At 56.7% G+C, this 19,743-nt stretch overlaps 1 protein-coding gene across 4 annotated transcripts; it reads left to right on the top strand.

Annotated features, from left to right (window-relative positions):
- The first annotated feature begins 2,345 nt into the window (after positions 1–2,345).
- HSD11B2 (hydroxysteroid 11-beta dehydrogenase 2) lies at positions 2,346–19,365 on the top strand. 4 transcript variants are annotated; one of them, XM_075101836.1, is made up of 5 exons: positions 2,346–2,661; positions 16,943–17,155; positions 17,413–17,598; positions 17,851–17,988; positions 18,464–19,365. In XM_075101836.1, exons 1-5 carry the CDS (start codon positions 2,391–2,393, stop codon positions 18,823–18,825), a joined length of 1,170 nt encoding a protein of 389 aa, XP_074957937.1. In that variant the 5' UTR covers positions 2,346–2,390; the 3' UTR covers positions 18,826–19,365. The 4 variants fall into 4 exon arrangements, with proteins under 4 accessions (XP_074957937.1, XP_074957936.1, XP_074957939.1 ...); XM_075101835.1 differs by having other exon boundaries at positions 16,922–17,155; XM_075101838.1 differs by lacking the exon at positions 17,413–17,598.
- Positions 19,366–19,743: the final 378 nt, after the last annotated feature.

Raw genomic sequence — 19,743 nt, 5'->3', positions numbered from 1 at the left:
GCAGCCATGCTGTTGGGAACATCCCTCCTCCTCCTCTACCTGACCAGCATTCCTGTCATTCCCCTGCCTGGAAGAGCAGGGCTGCAAACCCAGCCGGGTCCCACCACCACACACCGGCAAAACCACCCCAGCCTGTTTGATGCTGCACTTCTGCAGCATTGCTGCCACTGTCGCCACTGATGAAATGTGTTTTTCTACCTGTATCGGCGAGGTTGTTTCCAAGAAGGATGGCACAGGCACCCAGTTCCATTGCCACCACCATGCCAGGGCTCACGGGGTCTGGCAGGGGTGGCCAGCACCAACAGCAGCCCAGCTGACAGATTCTGGGTCCTCCAGGATCGGAGACTGGTGTTGATGCTGGCACATGAAAGCCTCTCACCTTCCACATAGAAGGCACCAAGGGTCAGGCCCACAGTAGAGACACACAAAGGATCACTGAGTACAGAGACTTGGTGAAATATTAAAGCAGGTGCTTAATAAAGCGAGCCCAGCAGCAGCAATTACCCTGTGTAATAAACCTGGAAAAGAGAGGACTTTGTCCTGATGGCTGGGGCGGTGCAGGGAGATCCTGCCAGCCCTCACCAGAGGTGGCACGAACCTGGCACCCATCACTGCACAGCAGGACTTCCCTTGAGCCTCAAGGCACCAGGTGGGGCAAGCCAGGAGCTGACCTTCCAGCACAGCTCCCTGCGCCACAGCCCCCAGAATAAAGCTGGGTAGCCAGGTGACAGGGTGCTGCCTGCTCTGGGTGGTGAACAAAGAGTGGGATGTTGAGAAATGGTTTGGTATCACCCAGGGGTCATTAGCCCCACATTGCAGGGAGCGATTCACACCTTACCTGCCTGCTCCAGGCACTGGGAGAAACCTGAGCACAGCTAGCCAAGGCACCGGGACCCAGGCAGCACATAGCCCAGCACCTGTATGGGGATCACCCAGCAGATGCAGGTCTGGGGGGCACCACCCTGTGAGGGGAGATACCAATGGAGGAGTGGCCCTAAGAGGAGGCTGTGCCCTGTGCTCCCCCTGTCTCAGCAGGATGTGGGTGCTCGTGGCACTGGTTCTGGGTCTGGCAGTGGCAGGGAACCTGCCCACCTGCTGAGCAGGGCTGAATGCACTGCTGCTTCCAGCTGGGTAGCAATGCCCAGCACCAGCACTGAGCCAAGCTGAGCCGGGCAGAACCAAGCCAAGCTGAGCTGTGCCAAGCCATGCCATGTTGAGCCATGCTGAACTGAGCTGAGCTGAGCTGTGCTGTGCTGTAGGTGGCATGACATCTCAAGCCATGATGAACCAAGTCAAGCCATGCTGACCCAAGCTGAGTTGAGCTGAGCTGTGCCTGCCTAGGTGGCATGATGTGCTGAGCCACGCTGAACTGAGCTGAGCCATGCTGTGACAAGCCAAGCTGTGCTGTGTCAAGCTGTGCTGAATTGAGCTGAGCCAAGCTGAGCCATGCTGAGCCGAGCTGTGCCCACCTAGGTGGCATGATGTCCTGAGCTCTGCTGAGCTTAGGCATGCTGTACGTGGCATGATGTCCTGAGCCATGCTGAACTGAGTTGAGCTGAGTCGTGCCAAACTGAGCCATGCCCACTTAGGTGGCATGACGCCAAGCCATGCTGAGCCAAGCTGAATTGAACTGTGGCCGAGCTGAACTGTGCTGAGCCAAGCTGTGCCCACCTAGGTGGCATGATGTCCTGAGTCGAGCTGAGCCATGCCAAGCCGAGTCGTGCCTACCTAGGTGGCATGATGCCAAGCGCAACTGGGCTGTGCTGAGATGAGCTGCGCTGAGCAGAGCTGTGCTCACCTAGGTGGCACGATGTCCCAAGCCATGCTGAGCTGAGCTGAGCCAGGCTGTAGGTGGCATGATGTCCTGAGCCGTGCTGAGCTGAGTTGAGCTGAATCGAGCTGAGCCATGCAAAGCCAAGCCATGCCTACCTACATGGCATGATGCCAAGCTGTGCTGAGCCGAGCCGCGCCGAGCCGTGCCAAGCTGAACTGCGCCTACCTAGGCAGCGTCATGTCCTGAGCCGTCCCGAACCGAGCTGAGCCGAGCCAAGCCGTGCTGTAGGTGGCCCGATGTCCGTAGCCGCGCTGAACCGAGCCTAGCTGAGCTGCGAGCCGTGCCTACGTAGGCAGCACGGTGTGCTGAGCCGAGCCGAGCCGAGTGGTAGCCGTCAGGACGTCCCTGCGGGCTCGCCGCCGCCGACCCCGGCACCGCTCCCTCGGTGCGGTGCCGGGCCGGTCCCGGGGGTGCCCGGAACCCCGGTGGGGAGCCGATCGCCTCCCATTGGCGGGGAGGGGAGCGGTGCCGCCCCTTTCCCACCGCCGGGGCGGTTATAAACGGGCGCGGCAGGGCCGGGCGCGGCGGCAGCGGCGGGGCCGGGCCCGGGCCCGGGATGGAGCCGGGGCTGGAGCGCTGGGCGTACGGCGCGCTGTGGGCGGCGCTGGCCGGCAGCCTGGCGCTGCGGGCGGCTCGGAGGGCCCTGGGGCCGGGCCGGGGGCTGGTGCTGCCTCTGGCGCTGCTGGCTGGGCTGCAGAGCCTGTGCCGAGCCTGCCTGCCGCTGCCCCTGGGGCTCGCCCTGGCCGCAGCTGCCGCCTGCCTGCTGCTGTGGCGGGCATCGCCCCGCAGGCTGCTGCCGGTGGCGAGCAGAGCCGTGCTGGTCACAGGTGAGTGTGGGGACACGGCCTCGAAGCCCTTTACGGCCCCGGCGTAGGGTCGGGGTCGGTGGGGAGCGGGGTGTCCCACGGCCACCGGTCTGGTGCTGCAAGCGGGGTCCCACCTGGGTGCCATCCCGGGGCAGAGCCACCAGCTCACCTGCTCATCCCTCCTCCTCCTCCACGTCCAAGCGGAACTGGCCGGGCTGTAGCTACTGTTACCGTCGCCCCAAAGCGAGGAGGCTTTTAGGGAGCTACATTGGCCCCTGCCAGCGGCTCCTCGACTCGAGCATCGACCACCAGTCACAGCGTGATGCAGGGAGATGCTTTTCCTGAAAGCTGGGAGATTGGATGGGGTGCGTGGTGGGGCTGGCGCAGAGCTGGACCACTGCTTTTGGAGTGCCTTGGCTGGTCCGAGGGCTGTCCTCTCCTCGCCTCTGGAGCCATGCTTGTTCTTAGAAAGCTTCTTGTGGCATTTCTAGAGGGTACAACAGAGCTGGCCACCTGGGGCTGAGCACCACTACTTCTTCCAGATCTCTGTCCCAGGAGCTGCTGGGGCAAACGAGGCTGTTCCCCCTCTTTGCAGGGGCATCTTTGGGAGGTGCTGCTTAGCTGCTGCCCAGCTCCTCTTCTGGCTGCCTGGTACAGAGCTGCTCCTTCGGGAAGGTGGCTCTGCAGGGGATGTGCTGTACTCCCAGCCCAGGATTTGCACAGGTCTGGCTTGGTGGCTGAATTTCTTCAGGATATCTTGGTACACAAGTGCTTTCCCTTCTCCTCCCTCCTGGCAGTGGGACTTGGAGGATGATGAAGGTAGCTGGGGTCAGCAGGTACTTTGCTGTGAGATGATGGCAGCAGGCACGGTATGAGGAGGAAGCACTGGAGTCAGGGTGGTTGTTGCCACAGGTGTGCTGGGCGGGTGCTGCTGCCTTCACATGGATGCAGAGGGGAGGGAAACCTGTGGGCATGACCTTGGTGGTGTCCGCAAGGCCAGGAGCTTGCATCCTGGTGGGAATGTCTGGGCTGGGAAACTGCCAGGTTGGCAAAGGGGGTGTGTGTGTTACCTAGAAAATTGGGTCTTGTGATGGAGAGTCGCTTTGAGAAGGAAAGGTGAGAGCTGGGTCACCTGTCCAGCTTGAAGGGCTCTGTGGCACTGGTGGGAAGCAGAGCGAGGCCATTCTGGAGGAGGAAGCTCAGAGGGGCAAGTAAGCAAATGAATGAAGGATTCAACTGAGTGAAGGTTAAAGCTCTGGTGGGGCAGGGCTACCTGGGGAGGACATGTCTGACAGCCACGTGCTTGTAGGTGCTTTGTGGCATGCCAGGTCAAGCCAGCCCTCGCTCTGTGGCATTGCCTGTATAATTAGTGAGTCAGTGGCTGGAACAAGGTGTTCTTGCCCTGGTGCATTGAGGTGACACCTCTGCAGCTCTGGTGTGTTTGCTTTCAGCTGTAAATACTTTGTGGTTTTACAGGTTTGAGATGCTGCCTGTGGTGTAAGATTGGTGCTTCCTTACTGCTGCTCCAGCAGGTGCCTGCCAAGGGGCAGATGCAAGGGCTGTTTTGGCTAGGATGACATCCCTCACTTAAGTATTTGCATAGTAATTAGCCTGATTCTTTTGTGGATTAATTCTGGACACCTCCTGGCAAGTGGGTATTGAGTGTCACCAATGTCTCCTGTGGGAGTAGCTGGGGAGGGTCAGTGCAGGAGCAACCTTCTCTTGGAGAAAGGCAGCCTGGCCTTCCTTTTGCTCATGGGAAGCAAAACATGGCAGAGGGAGAAGTGTGGACTTGGGTGCCTTGTGGTTCTGGGTATCAGTGAAGGTGTGTGAGGTCGCAGACAGGGCTTCTGCCATGCTGGATGTCATGCTGGACTGTGCAGGTCAACCAAGAAACACAATAAAATCCACTCCTGATGCCCACCACAGAGCAGCGCAGGTCCCAGCCCAAAAGTCTTTGGGCATTGTTTCCTCTTATACTTCTTGGCTGCTGGCTTAATCCTGCAGCAGGGATTTGCTGCAGCACAGGTTCAGTGATCCTTACCTGGAGCAAGGGAATGTGGCTTTAGTGCTGTTGTATCTCCTGGTCAAGGTGTCCCAGCAATCCAAGACCCCCTTGGAACAACCCCAAGTTGAGCTCTGCCTGTGATGCTCCAGCCCTATGTGCTGGTCCAGACATCACTGGCTTATCAAAACTGAGTTTATGAGAGGGGTTGAAGGAAAATTGTGCAGTTCAGTGGGAAAGTAGCAGAGCAGCTGTGGAGCTGTTGCAGAGCAAAGCTGCTGACCCTGTGGTAGCAGCAGGGACTAGAAAGTTGTGGCTTTCCCTTCTGTTCCAGGTTTGCATTTCGGGTGTTGCACATGGGGCTGGAGTTTGGTTGGAGCAGGGATGGGCAGCTGCCTGCTGCTGGAGGGGAGCAAGGAATGCTGTGGTCTCCCATGGTGCATCCTCTGGGCTAGCAAAGTAGATGGCCACTAGTCCCTGTGGTGCTGTGTTTATGTGGCTGTGACCTTGGGGCTCTTGCTATGCATCCCGATTGCCTGTCTTCTCCAGGAGTGAGGCTCTAGTGTATGCAGCCTTGCCAGGGGCAGGGAGTAAGGAAAGTGTTAATCCTGCCTTCCTAGGGGAGGTCACAGCTGTTTGCAGTGAGGAGGAGAATGCCCTGTTCAGCTTGGGCTGGGAGAGGTCAGCCCTGGGAGGACAGGCAGGATGAGGGGGGTGTAGATCAGCTGCTCTGACCCAGGGCTGGGAAGAAGATGGCAGCCATCTCCATGCTGCCCTTGACATGTTGTCCTGAGCCTGCCCATGAGTCCAAATCCACCTTGAAGATGAGCCCATGGTCTGGCACAGGCTTTGGCCAAGTGTGGGAAGCTGGAGGGACCCCAGCACACCTGTGGTGTGGGCAGGCTGGATACAGACAGCTGCCTGGCTCAAGGCTGATCTGGCACCAGCAAGCTGTGGGGTAGCTGATACCTGGCATCCTTTGCTGCCTATGTGTGGGTCAGGGCAACCCAGGGTGCTGATCCTGGTGGTTGGCACCCATGGGGCAGCCATGCAGGTGTGTGCTGGCAGCTCATCAGGAGCAGCATTGCTCCAAGCATCAAAGGGCTTGTTTCTGGGTGTGCATGCCCCTTTCCAAACCTGAAAATGGCACTATTGGGTGTCCTGGTGTGTGTCAGAGTCCTCTGAGCTGTGTGAGCAAAGAGGAGGGGTGTTGCTTTTTATCCCCTACCTCCTTCCTACCATCAAGAATAGATATAAAAAGCGCTCTAGTCTCTGTAGCCTGTGCAAGGGTGACGGTCTGCAAGAGCAGTCTCAGGGGGAGGTGATGAGCCACCATTGCTTGGCCTCTCCAGATTCAGGCTGACAGCACTTCATGCAATGTTTGGTTTTTGACCTGGGTCGGTTTAGTTGTTAGCCTTGATCATCCTTTGGTCTCTGGTCTTATTGGATGCCTGGAGATTTGGCAATTCCATGTAAGCCACCCAACACAACTGGGTTTAGGGTTTGGAGGTGGTGGAGGGAGTGCTCTGAGCATCCTGTGGCTCTGCAGTGCAGCTGGAGCAGTTGTGAGCCCCTTGCTGTTGTATAGCTCTGCTGTGTGCAGCTGCTTAGAGTGGTTTTTCAGACAGTAGCCAATCACCCAATTTACTGCAGATCCTTGAAGACGACTGAATGCAAACTAGCCCATAGACCCTGCCTGCCTGCAGGGTTTTGCCAGGGTAGAGGGAAGACATGACCTGTGTTGCAAGATATTAATTCTTACACTTCAGCTTGGATGATAAGTTGAAAACAGTGAAGCATTGCTGTCTGTAAAGGTTGCACTAGAATTACACAGCTCTGAAATAACCCAAAGCCATAGGACTGCTGCCTGCAGGAGGTGATTTGGGTCCCTTGCATCCTTGTTCCTCCTTGGTGTAGCCTACAAACCCAGGAGGCATCTGCAGACCAGTCTGTCCCATAACAAATGATCTTTGTGAACAAAACTTGTTGGCAGGTCGGGCTGCTCCAGACCAAAACCTGCCATGTTTCCCCTGCAGTGAGGAAGGAGGAGAAGAGGGGAAAACTTGGTTTTCCTGGTGAGGCTCTATTGTTACAATTGCATGCCCCATTAACAATCTGAAATGGGTCAGAGCTTCAGATCATGTTCAAGGTTAACAGAGGCTTTGCAACTTGATCATAGTCAAGCAGAGCTTCAATATTTCCCATGGACTCAACAGATGTTGAAGCATCTGATGACTGCAGCAGGATGGAGTGATTCAATCCAGACATTGGGATTCTTGCTGTTCTGCTGTGAAGATAAATCACTTTCCTTGGTAAGAGAGCAGCATTGCTCCCATCTGGACTTTGATGCTCTCCCTTAGTCCCATTTTCCAACTAAACTGGGTGATTGGAAGATGTTAGGGGTCCAGACTTTGGGGCCATTGAGTAATGCATGCTGGCTTGGAGATGGGCACCACCGCTCCAGGTCATGGCTGGAGCACTGGCATGGCACGCTCGCAGCCTGTATTTGGTGCTGAGCCTGCCAGCAGCCTTGTGATGAGTCAAGCTTCATGCAGTGACACTATAGCTCTCCATAGGGAACTTTTTCTCTGCTTCTGGAGCCAGTGAGACAGCTCAGAGATACCTGAGGTCTTCCCCAGGCTAAGTGCAAGCTGAAAATCAGCTCGTTTCCTGGAACTCCTTTGGTTTTCCAGGATCTATTAAAAAAATAACAGCAGAGACAACAGCTCCTCCAAGCTGAGGAGGGGAAAGGAACAAAACCAAACACCCAAACTCCAACCCTGGTGTACCAGCAGTCCTTTGCATATTTAATGGAGGAAAAAAATATGCAGCATCTAGTCTCTAGTTATGGGTTTTGCTGCCAGTGTCTGGGAGCAGAGCAGAAAACCTTCCTCTGCCTTTCTTTGCAGGGCTGAAGCTCTCCCCTGACCCTGCCAGCAGCCCTCCACAGTTTTAGAATTATTCTTTTCCTCAATAGGTTTCTTCAGAAAGATACCTACCCCTGCTTACCACAGATGTTTAGATATATATGCTCAGCTTTTTCTCATTTATCTATTTAATAAGCACTTCAAAGCCTGCTAAAAACACAGACCTGTTGGGGTGGTTTTTTAGCACCGTTAACCAAAAATGATGAGCACAGCTAATTAGGAGGAAAAGCGTGTAGAAGTTGCACACTGTGGGAGAACAGAGTTGGTAGAGAAACCCAAGCTGGCTTGATTAGTGCTCGGGGTTATGTGGGGACATGAGAGCAACAAAGCAGAGACTTCCCTGCAGAAATGAGATTGTCAGATGGGAACAGATGCTTCGGAAGAAGTGTAGGCAGTTGCTGCACTCTAGTCCAATGAGCAGCACATCTTTAATGAGGTCTGGGATTGTGTTACCCACTGAGTCCAGCTCTCCTCAAGGCAGAATCTGCTTACAGAGAGCTGTGCTGCTTTACTACTGGTAGCATAGGGGTGGTGGACTTGGCAAGCCAGGGTTTGGCTTGAGTGGGGATGGGGTGAGGGCATCTTCAAAGTGCCTCCACCAAGCCTGGGCAAGCATTTGCCTTCTTCCCATAGCCTTCTTTCAGTGCTGGGTCCAAAACCCCAGCTGGGTGACTTCTGCTTACCCAGCTGACCTGTGCAGGGGGAAAGGCTGCAGGGCTTTCATACCTCTTCACCTCCTGCAGTCTCAGATCTGAGATACTTCTGTGGAGCCAGCAAGGTGTAAAATGCCCAAGACTGTTGCTGCTGTCAGTGCACTGCTATAGGTACAGTTTGGGACTTGTTTTTGACCTTGCCCAGCATATGCCTGTTACCTCCTCCTCTGGGTTCCCCTGGCTGCTAGGGTATATCCACGGTCTCCAATACCTGTTCTCCTGTCCCAGCCTGTGCACGCTTCCACATGCAACATTATCACTTCTGCTTCCTTTGGTCCTGGAGAGCTGCCAGCCCTTTTATCAACTTTCTTGTTGAGAGCTGACTTCCCTGTCGCGCATGGTGCTGTCCCAGGATTTGCTGGCTCTAAGGCTGTAATCTTGAAAAGCAGTTTTCAGCTTTACAGGCTTTGTGTTGGTACAGCCTTTTGCTGGGCGGCTGACACTGGGGAGCCAGATGGTGGGTGCTCCCCGGGCAGGCTGAGGATGGGCAGGTGAGTCGAGGTCCTGGAGGAGGTACCTGCCCTGATGTCTTCTGCAGAGGCTTTGGATGTCTGGCCTCTTCTAAGCCTTTCTCTGTTTCTTCTGGTGGTGCTGATCTTCTCGTGCTGGGTCTCTCAGATTCCACCAGACATACCCTTGAGCAGATCTGTGATCCCTCCCTACCCTGTTTCTCCACTCTGGTGGTCATACTCCAGTTTAGTATAAACATCACGCCATGCACATCTGCTTCTCATAACCCTGTCCAAAGACACTGTGAGCAATGCTTGCTTGTCTCCAGGGTCCCAGTTACCAAGCTCTGTAATCTGGTGTGTGCAGCCATCCTGTGCTGATTTCTTTCCCCCCTTCAGCTGAAGGTCATGTCTGGGTGCTGCCCTGTGCATTGCCCTTCAGCCTGGTTCAGCATGACTATGTCCAAGCACATCAGCCTGGAGGGCCACCTTCATGTAATTTAGGAAAATGCACCAAAGTAGTCTTGTGATACTCAAACTCTGACTCTGAAGAGCTGGTGGGAGCTGCAGGTGGAGGGTGAGGAGCGGACAACTTAAATCAGGTACTGAAGGGGCTGGTGTGGTTTGAGGTGGTCATGGGGGTATGGCTCTTAACCTGGAGGTCTAAACAGCTCAATGTATTTTAAAAGCTGCCTTAGCTGAAGCTCAACTTGTGCTCACTCAAGTGTTTTGCTTGGTTTCTAAAAAACAAAACCCCTGAGCTCCACATGGCTCTGCAAGCTGCAAGAGAAAGTACAGTTGGTGCAACTGCAGAGCCCATCATGATGTGGGGATGGACAGGGCTTGCATCTCTTTTTCTGCTTGCCTGGGCTTGTGGCATGTAGTGGGAGTTTATTCTTATGACAAGGGGAGTGATGCGATGGCACCTTACAAGCAAAGTAGAATTTCACCACCAAAATACCCCTGAACTGCTACAACTCCATTGAAACTGCTGTAGCTTTATTGTGGTGCTGCAAACTCTGAGCTGCTTAACACTCTGATCCCCAGGGCTTACTCTGGAGTGACTGCTTTGGTCAGCACTGCCCAAAAATCTGGCTTTGTCCCTGCTGGCACTGTCTATCCCAGTCCCCTGTGACTTGTCCACCTCCATGGTGTGGTGGGTGGAGTGGCACCCTGACTGCGTGGTAGTTCAAGGATCTTCCATGGCTGACCTGACCCACCATGTGGCCAGATGTTCTCCTGGTCCTGCAGAGACTGTGGTGCTTTTCTCTTCTGGCTGGAAATACCTTCCCCGAGATGTCCTGGGGTGGTGATAGCTCACGGTGGTCCATGTAGAAGAGCTGGTCTTCCCTTCTGCTGCTTGTGGATGGCTTAGTCCTGCCTGTAGTAGACATTAGGCACAATCTTCTGCCTCTCCTTGCAGGCTGCTGGGGCCTGATGTGTTATCACATGTGAGAGATGGATGTGGGGCTTGGTTGGTGTTTTTCCAGCCTGCTGGGGGTCCCTGGGGAGCCTTTATGCAGCCCAGGAATGCTCCCCCACAGGTGCCCCAGCCATGGCTTTGCTGACACCGCTTTGTTCCCTGTGAGCATCTTCAGTGTCACATCCTGGCCGTGGCTGGTGGAGCTGTCTGACTTTGCAGTCAGGCTCCCATCTGGCCTCTCTCTCTCCAAGGTCCCAGGCAGATGTTTTACTGGTGCTGGCTTGGCATTGGTGCCAATCTGGTCGAGCTGTCCCTGGGCTGTGGGTGTCTTTCCCAGCAACAGATCTTGCTGATGGATAGCTTTTGCGGCTTGCTGGTGCTTTGTTCTGGGTTTGCTGTGTTCCCTCTGAAGGTGATTATTAACGCAGTTATCACTGCAGCTCTTCAACTCCCTCTTCTTGGTGGAACGCCCATCTACCCCAGCTCAGCTCTGATGTATGGGCTGTGCCCTTTCCCAGGTGATGTTTGTGCTGCCATCTCCTCCCACTTATCCCTGCCTGTGGGAAGCTCAAATCCTTGACCAGGAGAGTCCAGCTGCTCTTTCTGGGGAATCGATCTCACCTTGGTGGAGATGGCATCTGCTGGAAGATCCCATCCGGCCCTGGGATGCGGCAAGTGGCTGCTTCTAGGAAATTTCCTGCACCCTTTTTCTGCGAAACCCTGAAGCACTGCAGTGTTGCTGGCAGGAGAGACACTTCCTCTGCCCTGCTTGCAGCCCTGGGTTGGCCCTTGCTGGCAGCAGCATCACTGCTGTGCCAGGGCTGGGCTATGTACCAGGCTGTCCTGTGCCTACTTCTCCTGCGTCTGAGGAAGATTGGTGTTTTTGCATGTGCTGACACTGCTGGTGCAAACCCTTAGGCTGAGCTTAGCAGTTATAGGTGCCAAGCCACCTTCCTGAGAGCTTAAAGCCAGCTCTGAGGCTGACTGTAAGCTTATGGGTGGATCCTGGCTGCCTTGAGCAGGCACTGGCCTTGTGCAGGGAAAGGTGGCTGGGCTCATTTCTGTCCCGGCTGCACTAGGGCCATATGCTGTGTAACAAGCTCCCGGCTTCATTAGCAAGCAGCATCTGCTGCCCAGATTTGGCAGGGGGATAAGGCGTCTTGGTGGATTTTAGTGACGGGGAGGGCTGCAGCTCCCCATGCTGATTTATCTCATGGCTGCTCTTGTGCTACTGGGCCCCCAATATTGATGCACCAGAGCTGGCTCCTGCTCTTGAGAAATGGGCTTTAATTCAGGAGCTGTGGTCACATCTGCACCAGCCTTGGGGCTACTTGTCATCTCTGCCTGGCTGCTTCAGGTTGTCTGGGCAGAAAATCAGATTTTCCTCCTTCTCTGTGGTTTATTAAGTGAAAGATATCTCCCTGGGTGGAGGTGATGGTGTGTGAGGCTTCAGAAACACTTGGCTAATCTGTTGTAATTCATACCATCTGCCCCTTGTCCCCAGCATGGGGAGGGGTTTGGGTCACCCTCATATTCCCTGTGGTGATGGGTGTCCCCAGCTCTACCTTCTCCCATGGTCCGGAGGCCTCTCTGGGGGGCTGGGGGTCTGTCTGGCCCCCACCCCACCCCATAGGACGTGCTGACAGATGTGGCACTTCACCCTGTGCTGGAGGAGCTGTCAGCACCTGGGCCCATAATCCATAATCTCCCTCTGCTTGTGCTGTGGGTGGGGAGCCTGGGGGAGCAGTGTGTGCCCCCCCCTTGCCTCAGGTCCTGCCCAGGGAAGGAGGCTGAGGCTTTGCAGGGATGCCCACCCAGGCTGCTTGGGTGGGCAGCTTGTGCATTGTCTCCTTGCTGGGGATTTGGGGATGGGGTTTGGGTCATCCCTGAAGGCATCTCCCTGGGTTTAATTTCATTTAATGTAATTAGGCTCATGGCTTCCTGAAACCAGATGCTGAGGACCAGCAGCAGCATTATCAGGGCTGCTACCACCTTCTGCCACCCTGGCCCCATCCACCAGCACCCGGGCACTGGGGCTGCTCCCAGGGGGGCATCTGTGGGGAGCAGGGACACCCTGCTGCTGGCACAGCACGCTGCCATGTGAGCTGCCAGCTGGGGTGCGGTTTCCTGTTGACGGTGATGCCGCTGGCTGCAGTGGGGTGGGGGCTGCTGGTGCCCCTGCCTGGCCCCACTCCCTTGGCAGAACTGTGGGTGCAGGCGGGCAGCGGGTGATGGCTGGCCAGGGAGGAGAGCGCCAGCAGGCGGATGTGGTAGCTCAGCTGCCATGGGCACAGGTGCTCCTGCCATCCCCTCCCTCCCCAGTGCCCTGCCAAGAATTTGTTCCTTCTCGCCTGGAACTGACATCACCCCTTTATCACTCCTTGCTCCAAATGTGCATGGCATCTGGGAGGTGTTGACCACAGGGCCCTGCCTGCAAATGCTTTTGCTGGGTGCTTTGTCCTGCCCCATGCAAGGACCTCCTCCCCCCCAAACCCCTTTTGGGGTGTCCTATCCCCTCTGATGGCACCATCCCTGCTGTGTCCTGCTCCAGCCACCCCACCTTGCCCTGGGCTTCTTCATCGGCAGGGTCCCCATGGTGCTCCCAGAATGGAGCCAGGATGACTGCCCCCAAGCAGCCAAGCCTGGATCAGTCCCTCCTGCACCCACTCAGGTGCCTGGCTGAGCCTCCCTGTGGTGCGGCTGGGCTCAAACCTGTCCCGTGCCTGGAGGAGCTGGATCCAAGGTGGTGGTAGAGAATCCTGCTGGGGCCAGAAGGCAACACCTCTGAGCAAAATGTCAGCCATGTTTAGCTTGGCATCCAAGGCAGGATTTGAGCTTGAGCCTATGGAAACAAACAGCTCAGTGTGCTAATCTGCTTGGCCTCAGTGCCCCAGCACTTCTCCAGCTGATGGTGTCCTTGAGCCCAGCACTGTCCTGGGGCTGGGAGGCTGGTGACAGTGATGATAGCCCCTTCTTGGTGAGGCATCTTGGGTGGGGTGGTAGGACACACAGCCCAAAACCTCTGTGTAGGAGGTGGAATTGATATCCTTGGAGTTGGGGAGTGGTAGCGGGGGGACATGTAGGGCATCCAGGCAATGGTCTGCAGAGCTGGGAAGGGGATGATGCTGCTCCAGATGTCTGACCCAGCTGACAGGCACCCACCTGACTCTGGGCTTTGTGAGAGTTGAGTGCCCCAGAGGATGCCCTCAGCCCATCCTTGCCAGGTACCTGGGTGCCCCTGGGGCTGCCCATGCTGCCAGGGCTAACTGGGGGAGCTGGTCCATTGAGGGATGCTTAGCCTTGGGGCAACCCCTCTCCAGCTTCCACGCCAGGGTCCCAGGCTGGGGTGGCTGTGGAGAGAGCAACTCCTGGGGAGCTGCTGCTGTGCCCAGGCACCAAGCAGCTTTGTAGCCACATGGAGCTTCTTCAGCCAAGCTTTGTTTCTGACTGTTGAGGTTTTGCAGGTCAGTGCTGGTCCTCTCCATTGTGTGTGACCCGGGGATGAGGATACACAGCTCACTGCTCAGTTGGGGAAGCCACTCCCATGTCGTACTGGGGTGAGCACCATGGCCCCATGCCACCAGCCCACCCACCCTGGTGTTGGGTGCGGGGGTGGTGGGGAAGTTGTGGTTTGGCAGCTCCTGGGCAGTGACTGTGTTATCTCATGTCTCAGCTCCACTCAGCAAACTCTGGCATTGATTCTGAGCATGTGTCTGTGCATGGCACCCTTGGTCCTGGCTGCAGGAGCAGTGTAAATACGTGAGACAGCAAAAAGCCAGCACTGTGCCGTGCCTGACTCACATGAAAAATGTGCCAGTGCCAAACCAGGACTGTGGCTTCAGCTGGTGGCATGTGAGCCTGTGCTGTAGCCTGGCCCTGCAGCAAGGAAGTATGAGTGGTGCCTGCCCCCTGCCATGGCTGAGCAGCGAGTTGGCCGGGAGATGCTAGGCTGCTTTGACTTATGCTGGCATAAGTCAGCTCCTCCAGTTTTACCAGCAAGGGGCATCTCTGGGCGGTGGGCATGCCATGTCATATGGTCATCCTCTTCACCCTCCCTGAGCGGTCAGGAGGCCAACCCATTTTGCTTCATCAAGATGGGTAAAGCCAGGGCTCTTTGTGCCAAAATCCCAGCAGAGGTTGACATGCCCCGCTCCTGGAGGAGCCACTGCAGCAGCTAGAGCTTCTGCAAAGTCCCTGGGGAGTTGCTGCTGACCTACTGCTCCGGCAGAAGTCCAGCTGGCCCCTAGGGCTGGTGTTTGCCCCTGCTTGCTGAGCCTGCAGAGCTCTCCTGGATTTTGTAACTCAGGCTCTGCTCCTGTTGCAGCAAAAGTGTCTGGCTGCTGGCCTGGAGCCTGTGGCGGGTTGTGATGGGGCTTCAAGCTGCCTGTCCTCCGCCATGCTCCCTATGCTGTGCTTCTCCTGTGCTTGGTCTGACCATGGTCCCTCCTACCAGCATGGATGCAAAACTGGTTGGCAAGCTGGGAGCTGAGGCGGACAGTGGAAACTGGCACCAGCATCTCCTCGTGATTCAGCATCCTCAGAGGGCAGCATGCCCAGCACCAGCCTCACCAGGGCTGTGCAGACTGGCTGGCTCCGGTGCTCCTGACAGGGCTGAGCCAGTGACTGTGGCTCCTGCGCCAGCCCCAGGGTGGCTGGCGGCTTGTGTGCCAGTAGCCACAGGGAGCAAGCATGGCCCTGAGCAAGCTGCTGTGCTTTTGGGCCATGTGTTATGGTCCCAGGGGCTTTAATTCTCCCTCCCTGCAATCTTGGCCAAGCCTGAGCATGGTGGCTGGGAAGCTGAGCAGCTCCAGAGACCTTAAATAACACTAGAGCACCCTCACCCTCCTGGCCCTGGGCCTCCAGCTGGCCTCCCAGGAGTTTTTTTTTGTGTGTGTTTTGTTTTTGGTTTTTTGTGGTGTTTTTTTGTGTGTGTGTGAATAAATTAAAACTTCCGAAACAAGCTCTCTGACCGCCCCATCCCTCTAAAGCAAAACAAACCCTACCTGGCTTGGCTGGCACATGGCCGCGTTTGCTCCCTCCTTGCCAGGCTTGTCCGAAACAAGCTGGCAACCCTGGCTCTCTGAGGTTTTTGGGATGCTTCCCAGTGTTTTCAGGCTTGGGAGGTGATACTTCATGTTTGGCTTGGAAGCTTTTCTTGATGGCTGGGGCAGGAGCAGCGCAGGTAACTGTGTCCCGGCAGCGGGCAGGGTGCTGGCTGCAGCATGGTGAGGCTGTGGCCACAAGCACTTTTATTTTTAAACCTTATCTTTATTGCAGTTTTCTCCTGCCCTGTTGGGAAAGATGAAATGCACCTTATCTGGCCGGCTGCTGGCAGCACAACCTGTTCCCAGGAAGGGGAGAGGCGGATGTGCTGCACCGGCAGCCTGTGGCACCTTCAGCATCCCCTGCAGCACCAGAGATGGTGCCGGGGGTGATGCTGAGCCAGCATGGCATGTACCTGTGGTGGGTGGCTCTGCCAGGAAAGGGGAGGGTCCCTGAAGCCCCTTCTTGCTAGCTGAGCACCTCCAGGGTGTGTTATCACAATGGGCTCTGGCCAGGGCCTTTATCATGGGTTTCTGATGCAGCAATAAAGTAAAGCTGAGCTGGGGACTGGCCTGCAGATGCTGAGCCAAGGATGGCTTAGCTGGCACCCAGAGAGCTGGAGCCAGCAGTGCCCCAGTCCCAACCTGGGGGTGCAGGAGTGGGGAGCTGAGGGGGCAGCCAGTCCCCCTACCCAACCCAGGGCTGGTCAGAAGGGTGCTGGGAGGGGTCTAGGGTGTCATGGAGTGAATGGCACTGCCCAGGGTCACCATTCTGTTCATCCTGGGGTGGCTCCAGGCAATGGTAGGGCCCTTTCTCAGGGAAGTCCTAAGGAACACCCAAGGGTGCCAGGTGATGGGGGAGGGTGTGTGAGGGGGTTGTGTGCAGGGGCCTTGGGGCTGCCCTGTTAATGGTTAATGTGACTGGGCAACAGCACAGGCTCCCCCCAAGCTATCACCACCACCATCAGCCCTGTTCCCAGGGCTGACGTACCTTGCTGCTGCTGTTTGTTTGTTGGGCCGTTCCCCAGCCACCCAGACAGTGGCTTTGTGGGTACGGGTCACATGCAGTAACCCTGCTCAAGCTGAGATAGAGGAGATGAGCATGGACCAAGCATGGCAGTGCCCACTGCTCCCCCACGGGGGACATCCCCATCGCCTTGAAGGATGGATCCCTCTTTTCCACACACAACCCCCACCCCCAATTTTAATCCTCTCAGCACCAGCCAGGTAAGGGAGTGCTGTGCCTCTTGGCCACCATTTCTGGGAGGTGAAAAGCAGTCGGGGAAAGGCAGTCTCCCCCATGGAGCCTTGTGCTGGTGCCCAGTGGTGCTTTTGGAGGACATTTTGGGGGTAATGGCTCCTGCCCCTCACCACTGCAGGACTCCTGGCTGTCCTGGTGCCTTGCCATGCTAGCGTTTTTACCCGCACCTCACATCAGAGAGGTGCCTGGGGCGATGGGGTTGTAGATAAGGGAGTGTTTTCTTCCTCCTGTGTGCAATAGGAAAGAAAACAGCAGCTCCATGACCTTAGAATGCCCCAGGGCAAAGTCATGTCCCTGGCAGGTCCTGGAGCTGGAGTGGGGCAGCAAGCCCTGAGTAGGGGACTGGTGCCAGTAGTTTGGTCCCTGGGGATGGAGAGGCGGGGCTGGGGGGGATTTGGGGGGAGGGTTGTGTCCCTGGGTGCTGAGGACAGATGGCTAGCAGCTGTCACGGGCCACTGCAGGGCTCCACTCGGCTTTTGCAGGCTGTGACTCGGGCTTCGGGCAGGCAACAGCACAGCACTTGGACGCCATGGGCTTTCGGGTGTTTGCCAGTGTTCTGGACCCTCAGGGTCCTGGTGCCCAGGAGCTGCGCAGGAGCTGCTCGCCAAGCCTGACGCTGCTGCAGATGGACCTGACCAAGCCAGAGGACATCAAGCACGTCCTGCAGCACATCCAGGCCCATACCAACAGCACAGGTAGGAGCCCTTGGCGTACCCCAGGGCACCATGCAGCTCCCTGGGACCTCAGCTTGCAGCCAGCATGGCAGTGCCAAGCCTCCATGTGCTGCTCTGTGCTGCAAGCTGCATCCCTGCAGGCACCTGTGCTAATGGGGCTTGTCCTGGGGCACCCCACAATTCCCCTGCAGTACCCCCACAAGCCAGGGAGCAGCTGGAATCCCCAGGGTGCGGGGTCCCCCATTTGGGTCACCTCTTCAAGTATGCCATCCCTGCAGGACTCTGGGGCCTGGTGAACAATGCCGGCTTCAACGACACCATTGCTGACGCTGAGCTCTCACCGCTGGGCAAGTTTCGCACCTGCATGGAGGTGAACTTCTTTGGTTCGTTGGAGCTCACCAAGGGACTGCTGCCCCTGCTCCGCTCTGCTGGCGGCCGCATTGTCACAGTGAGCAGCCCTGCGGGTGAGCAGCCTGCCTTCAGCGTGGCCCACCAGACCCCGGCACCCTGAGTTTGGGTGCGGGTCGAGCAGCCACATGGTGTGGCATGGCTCCCACCCCTCTCGGCACCTCTGCTTCCCCAGCCAGCTGCATCAAGCTGGCACTCCAAGCCCTTTCTTTGTGCAGTGGCTGGGAGTGCAGCCCTGCACAAGCCATCCCCTGGCTACATGGGCAGCTGCCAGAGAGCCCACTTGCTCATCCTTTCTCTCCTGCAAGGTGACCTGCCCTTCCCCTGCTTGGCAGCCTATGGGACTTCAAAGGCAGCCCTCAGCCTGCTCATGGACACCTTCCGCAGCGAGCTCCAGCCCTGGGGTGTCAAAGTCAGCCTCGTCCTACCTGGCTACTACAAAACAGGTAAGAGGGTCGGCACCCGCTTGCTGCCTGCACCTGCAGGTGAAGGACAGATACCCTGGGGAGGCAGATGATCGAGCAATGGGCCAGTGGTGCAGGATGCAGCTTCTGAGCATCCCTGGCCACCTCCCTAGGGATGGTGGCCATCCTGTGGCCTTTGGGGTCTGGTTGGTGAGAGGCAGGGTCTGGATCAAATCCTGCCAGCAGATCCTCTGCCACCAGGACTGGCTGGACCAGCTCAGCCACTTTTATGGTAGCCCCATCCCTGCTGCAGGTAGCATCTGAGACCTCTGGTCCAGTCCCAGGCTATGAATAGCCTCCATGGGCCTCTCACCATGCTTCCACTGTGGCAGATCTCTGCCAGGGTTTCAGCAGGACCTTCCTGGGAGGGGACTGGGGGCTGCTGGCATTTATGCGGAGGGAGGGATGGAGGACAGGACGGGGCCGCACAGCTCAGGGGGGAGGCATGTCCTTGCAGGGACTACATGCAACCCTGCCTTCTGGAACCAGCAGAAGCAGCGGCTGGTGGCTAGCTTGCCCCAGGAGCTGCTGCAGGCCTATGGTGAGGACTATGTGGAAGAGATCAACCGCCAGTTCATACAGTTCATGAAGGTGGCAGCGGAGGACCTCAGCGCAGTGGTGAACAGCATCACAGACGGGCTCCTGGCTGCCAACCCAGCCGTGCGCTACTACCCAGGGCAGGGCCTTGGGCTCATGTATTTCATACACCGCTACCTGCCCTATTTTGTCCAAGACTTGTTCTTGAAAGGATTTTTCATCAACCCCAAGCTGCCCCGAGCGCTGCGTCAAGGGGACCACAACGACACGAAGGCAGCCTGACCTCAGCCCACATGCTGCCGCAGGGCAGGAGCCAGCCTTCTCCCAGGATTTCCAGGCACACCAGCCCCTGAGCACATGCGCACCTGCTGGCATCATCCTCCTGCACCGTGGAGGAACAATCAGCACTAGATGTTAAAAACCAAATTGCTTTTGAAAATCAAGCAGATCTATTTTCTATTGTGCAAGAATCAACATTTTCTAGAGACCTTGTTTTTGTATTTTTTCTAAACATGCATCCTCCAAGGGGGCAGCCCCTGCCTGACTCTGTAGCTCTGTACCAGAGGCTGGGATGTACCTCTAGTGTTTCTCAGCTACCAAACATCTTCCTCACTGCTGTCAGAGTTGCAAGCATTTGTCTCCATCTCCTCTTGGCTGGGTCAGGCCTGGGACCCTGTGGCCACTGCCACGCCAGCCCCTGCCCTTCATTACACACTCCACGTACTCCTGGCAAGCAGAGGAGCCAAGGCCAGGCTGCAGAGCTCTTCATGAGATGAACTACATGATTATTGCTTTTTAAATAAATCTGTTCTTGACATGCCACCAGGCTCTAGCAGTCTCCTTCCAGGTGCAGCACTGCAATGCTTGGTCAGGGATGCCCTGCACCACAAGCAGAGCTGAGCTAGGTCACAGCTGGTACCACACCAAGCACTGTGGCAAGAGCCCTGCATGGGACAGCAGGTGCCACAGGCAGCCCCAAGAGAAAGGGTCAGCCATCTAGGAAGAGCTTGCACACACTCCCCCTTACCTCCCAGCCCTACCCCCAAGGCTTCTTTTTGCTTTGGTCTGACTCCATTGCTCTGCTGGGCCAAGGATGGAAAGGGTGATGGTGCCACACAGACAACCCTGCACAGAAAGCCCAGGTGCAAGGGTCAAACTTAGCAAAGCCAGGGCATAGGCAATGCAGCTCACTTACATACA

Source organism: Phalacrocorax aristotelis, chromosome 8 (genome assembly GCF_949628215.1).
Source record: "Phalacrocorax aristotelis chromosome 8, bGulAri2.1, whole genome shotgun sequence".
Taxonomy (NCBI): Eukaryota; Metazoa; Chordata; class Aves; order Suliformes; family Phalacrocoracidae; genus Phalacrocorax; species Phalacrocorax aristotelis.
Note: the sequence above shows the minus strand (reverse complement) of the source record. Positions and strands in the feature narration are given on the sequence as shown.

Excerpts from the sequence above, each read along its gene's own strand:
- HSD11B2 (XM_075101835.1), top strand. The coding sequence starts at position 2,391 with ATGGAGCCGGGGCTGGAGCGCTGGGCGTACGGCGCGCTGTGGGCGGCG. Across the intron at positions 17,599-17,850 it reads CACAGTGAGCAGCCCTGCGG|GTGACCTGCCCTTCCCCTGC; the intron begins GTGAGCAGCCTG and ends CTCTCCTGCAAG. Across the intron at positions 17,989-18,463 it reads ACCTGGCTACTACAAAACAG|GGACTACATGCAACCCTGCC; the intron begins GTAAGAGGGTCG and ends ATGTCCTTGCAG.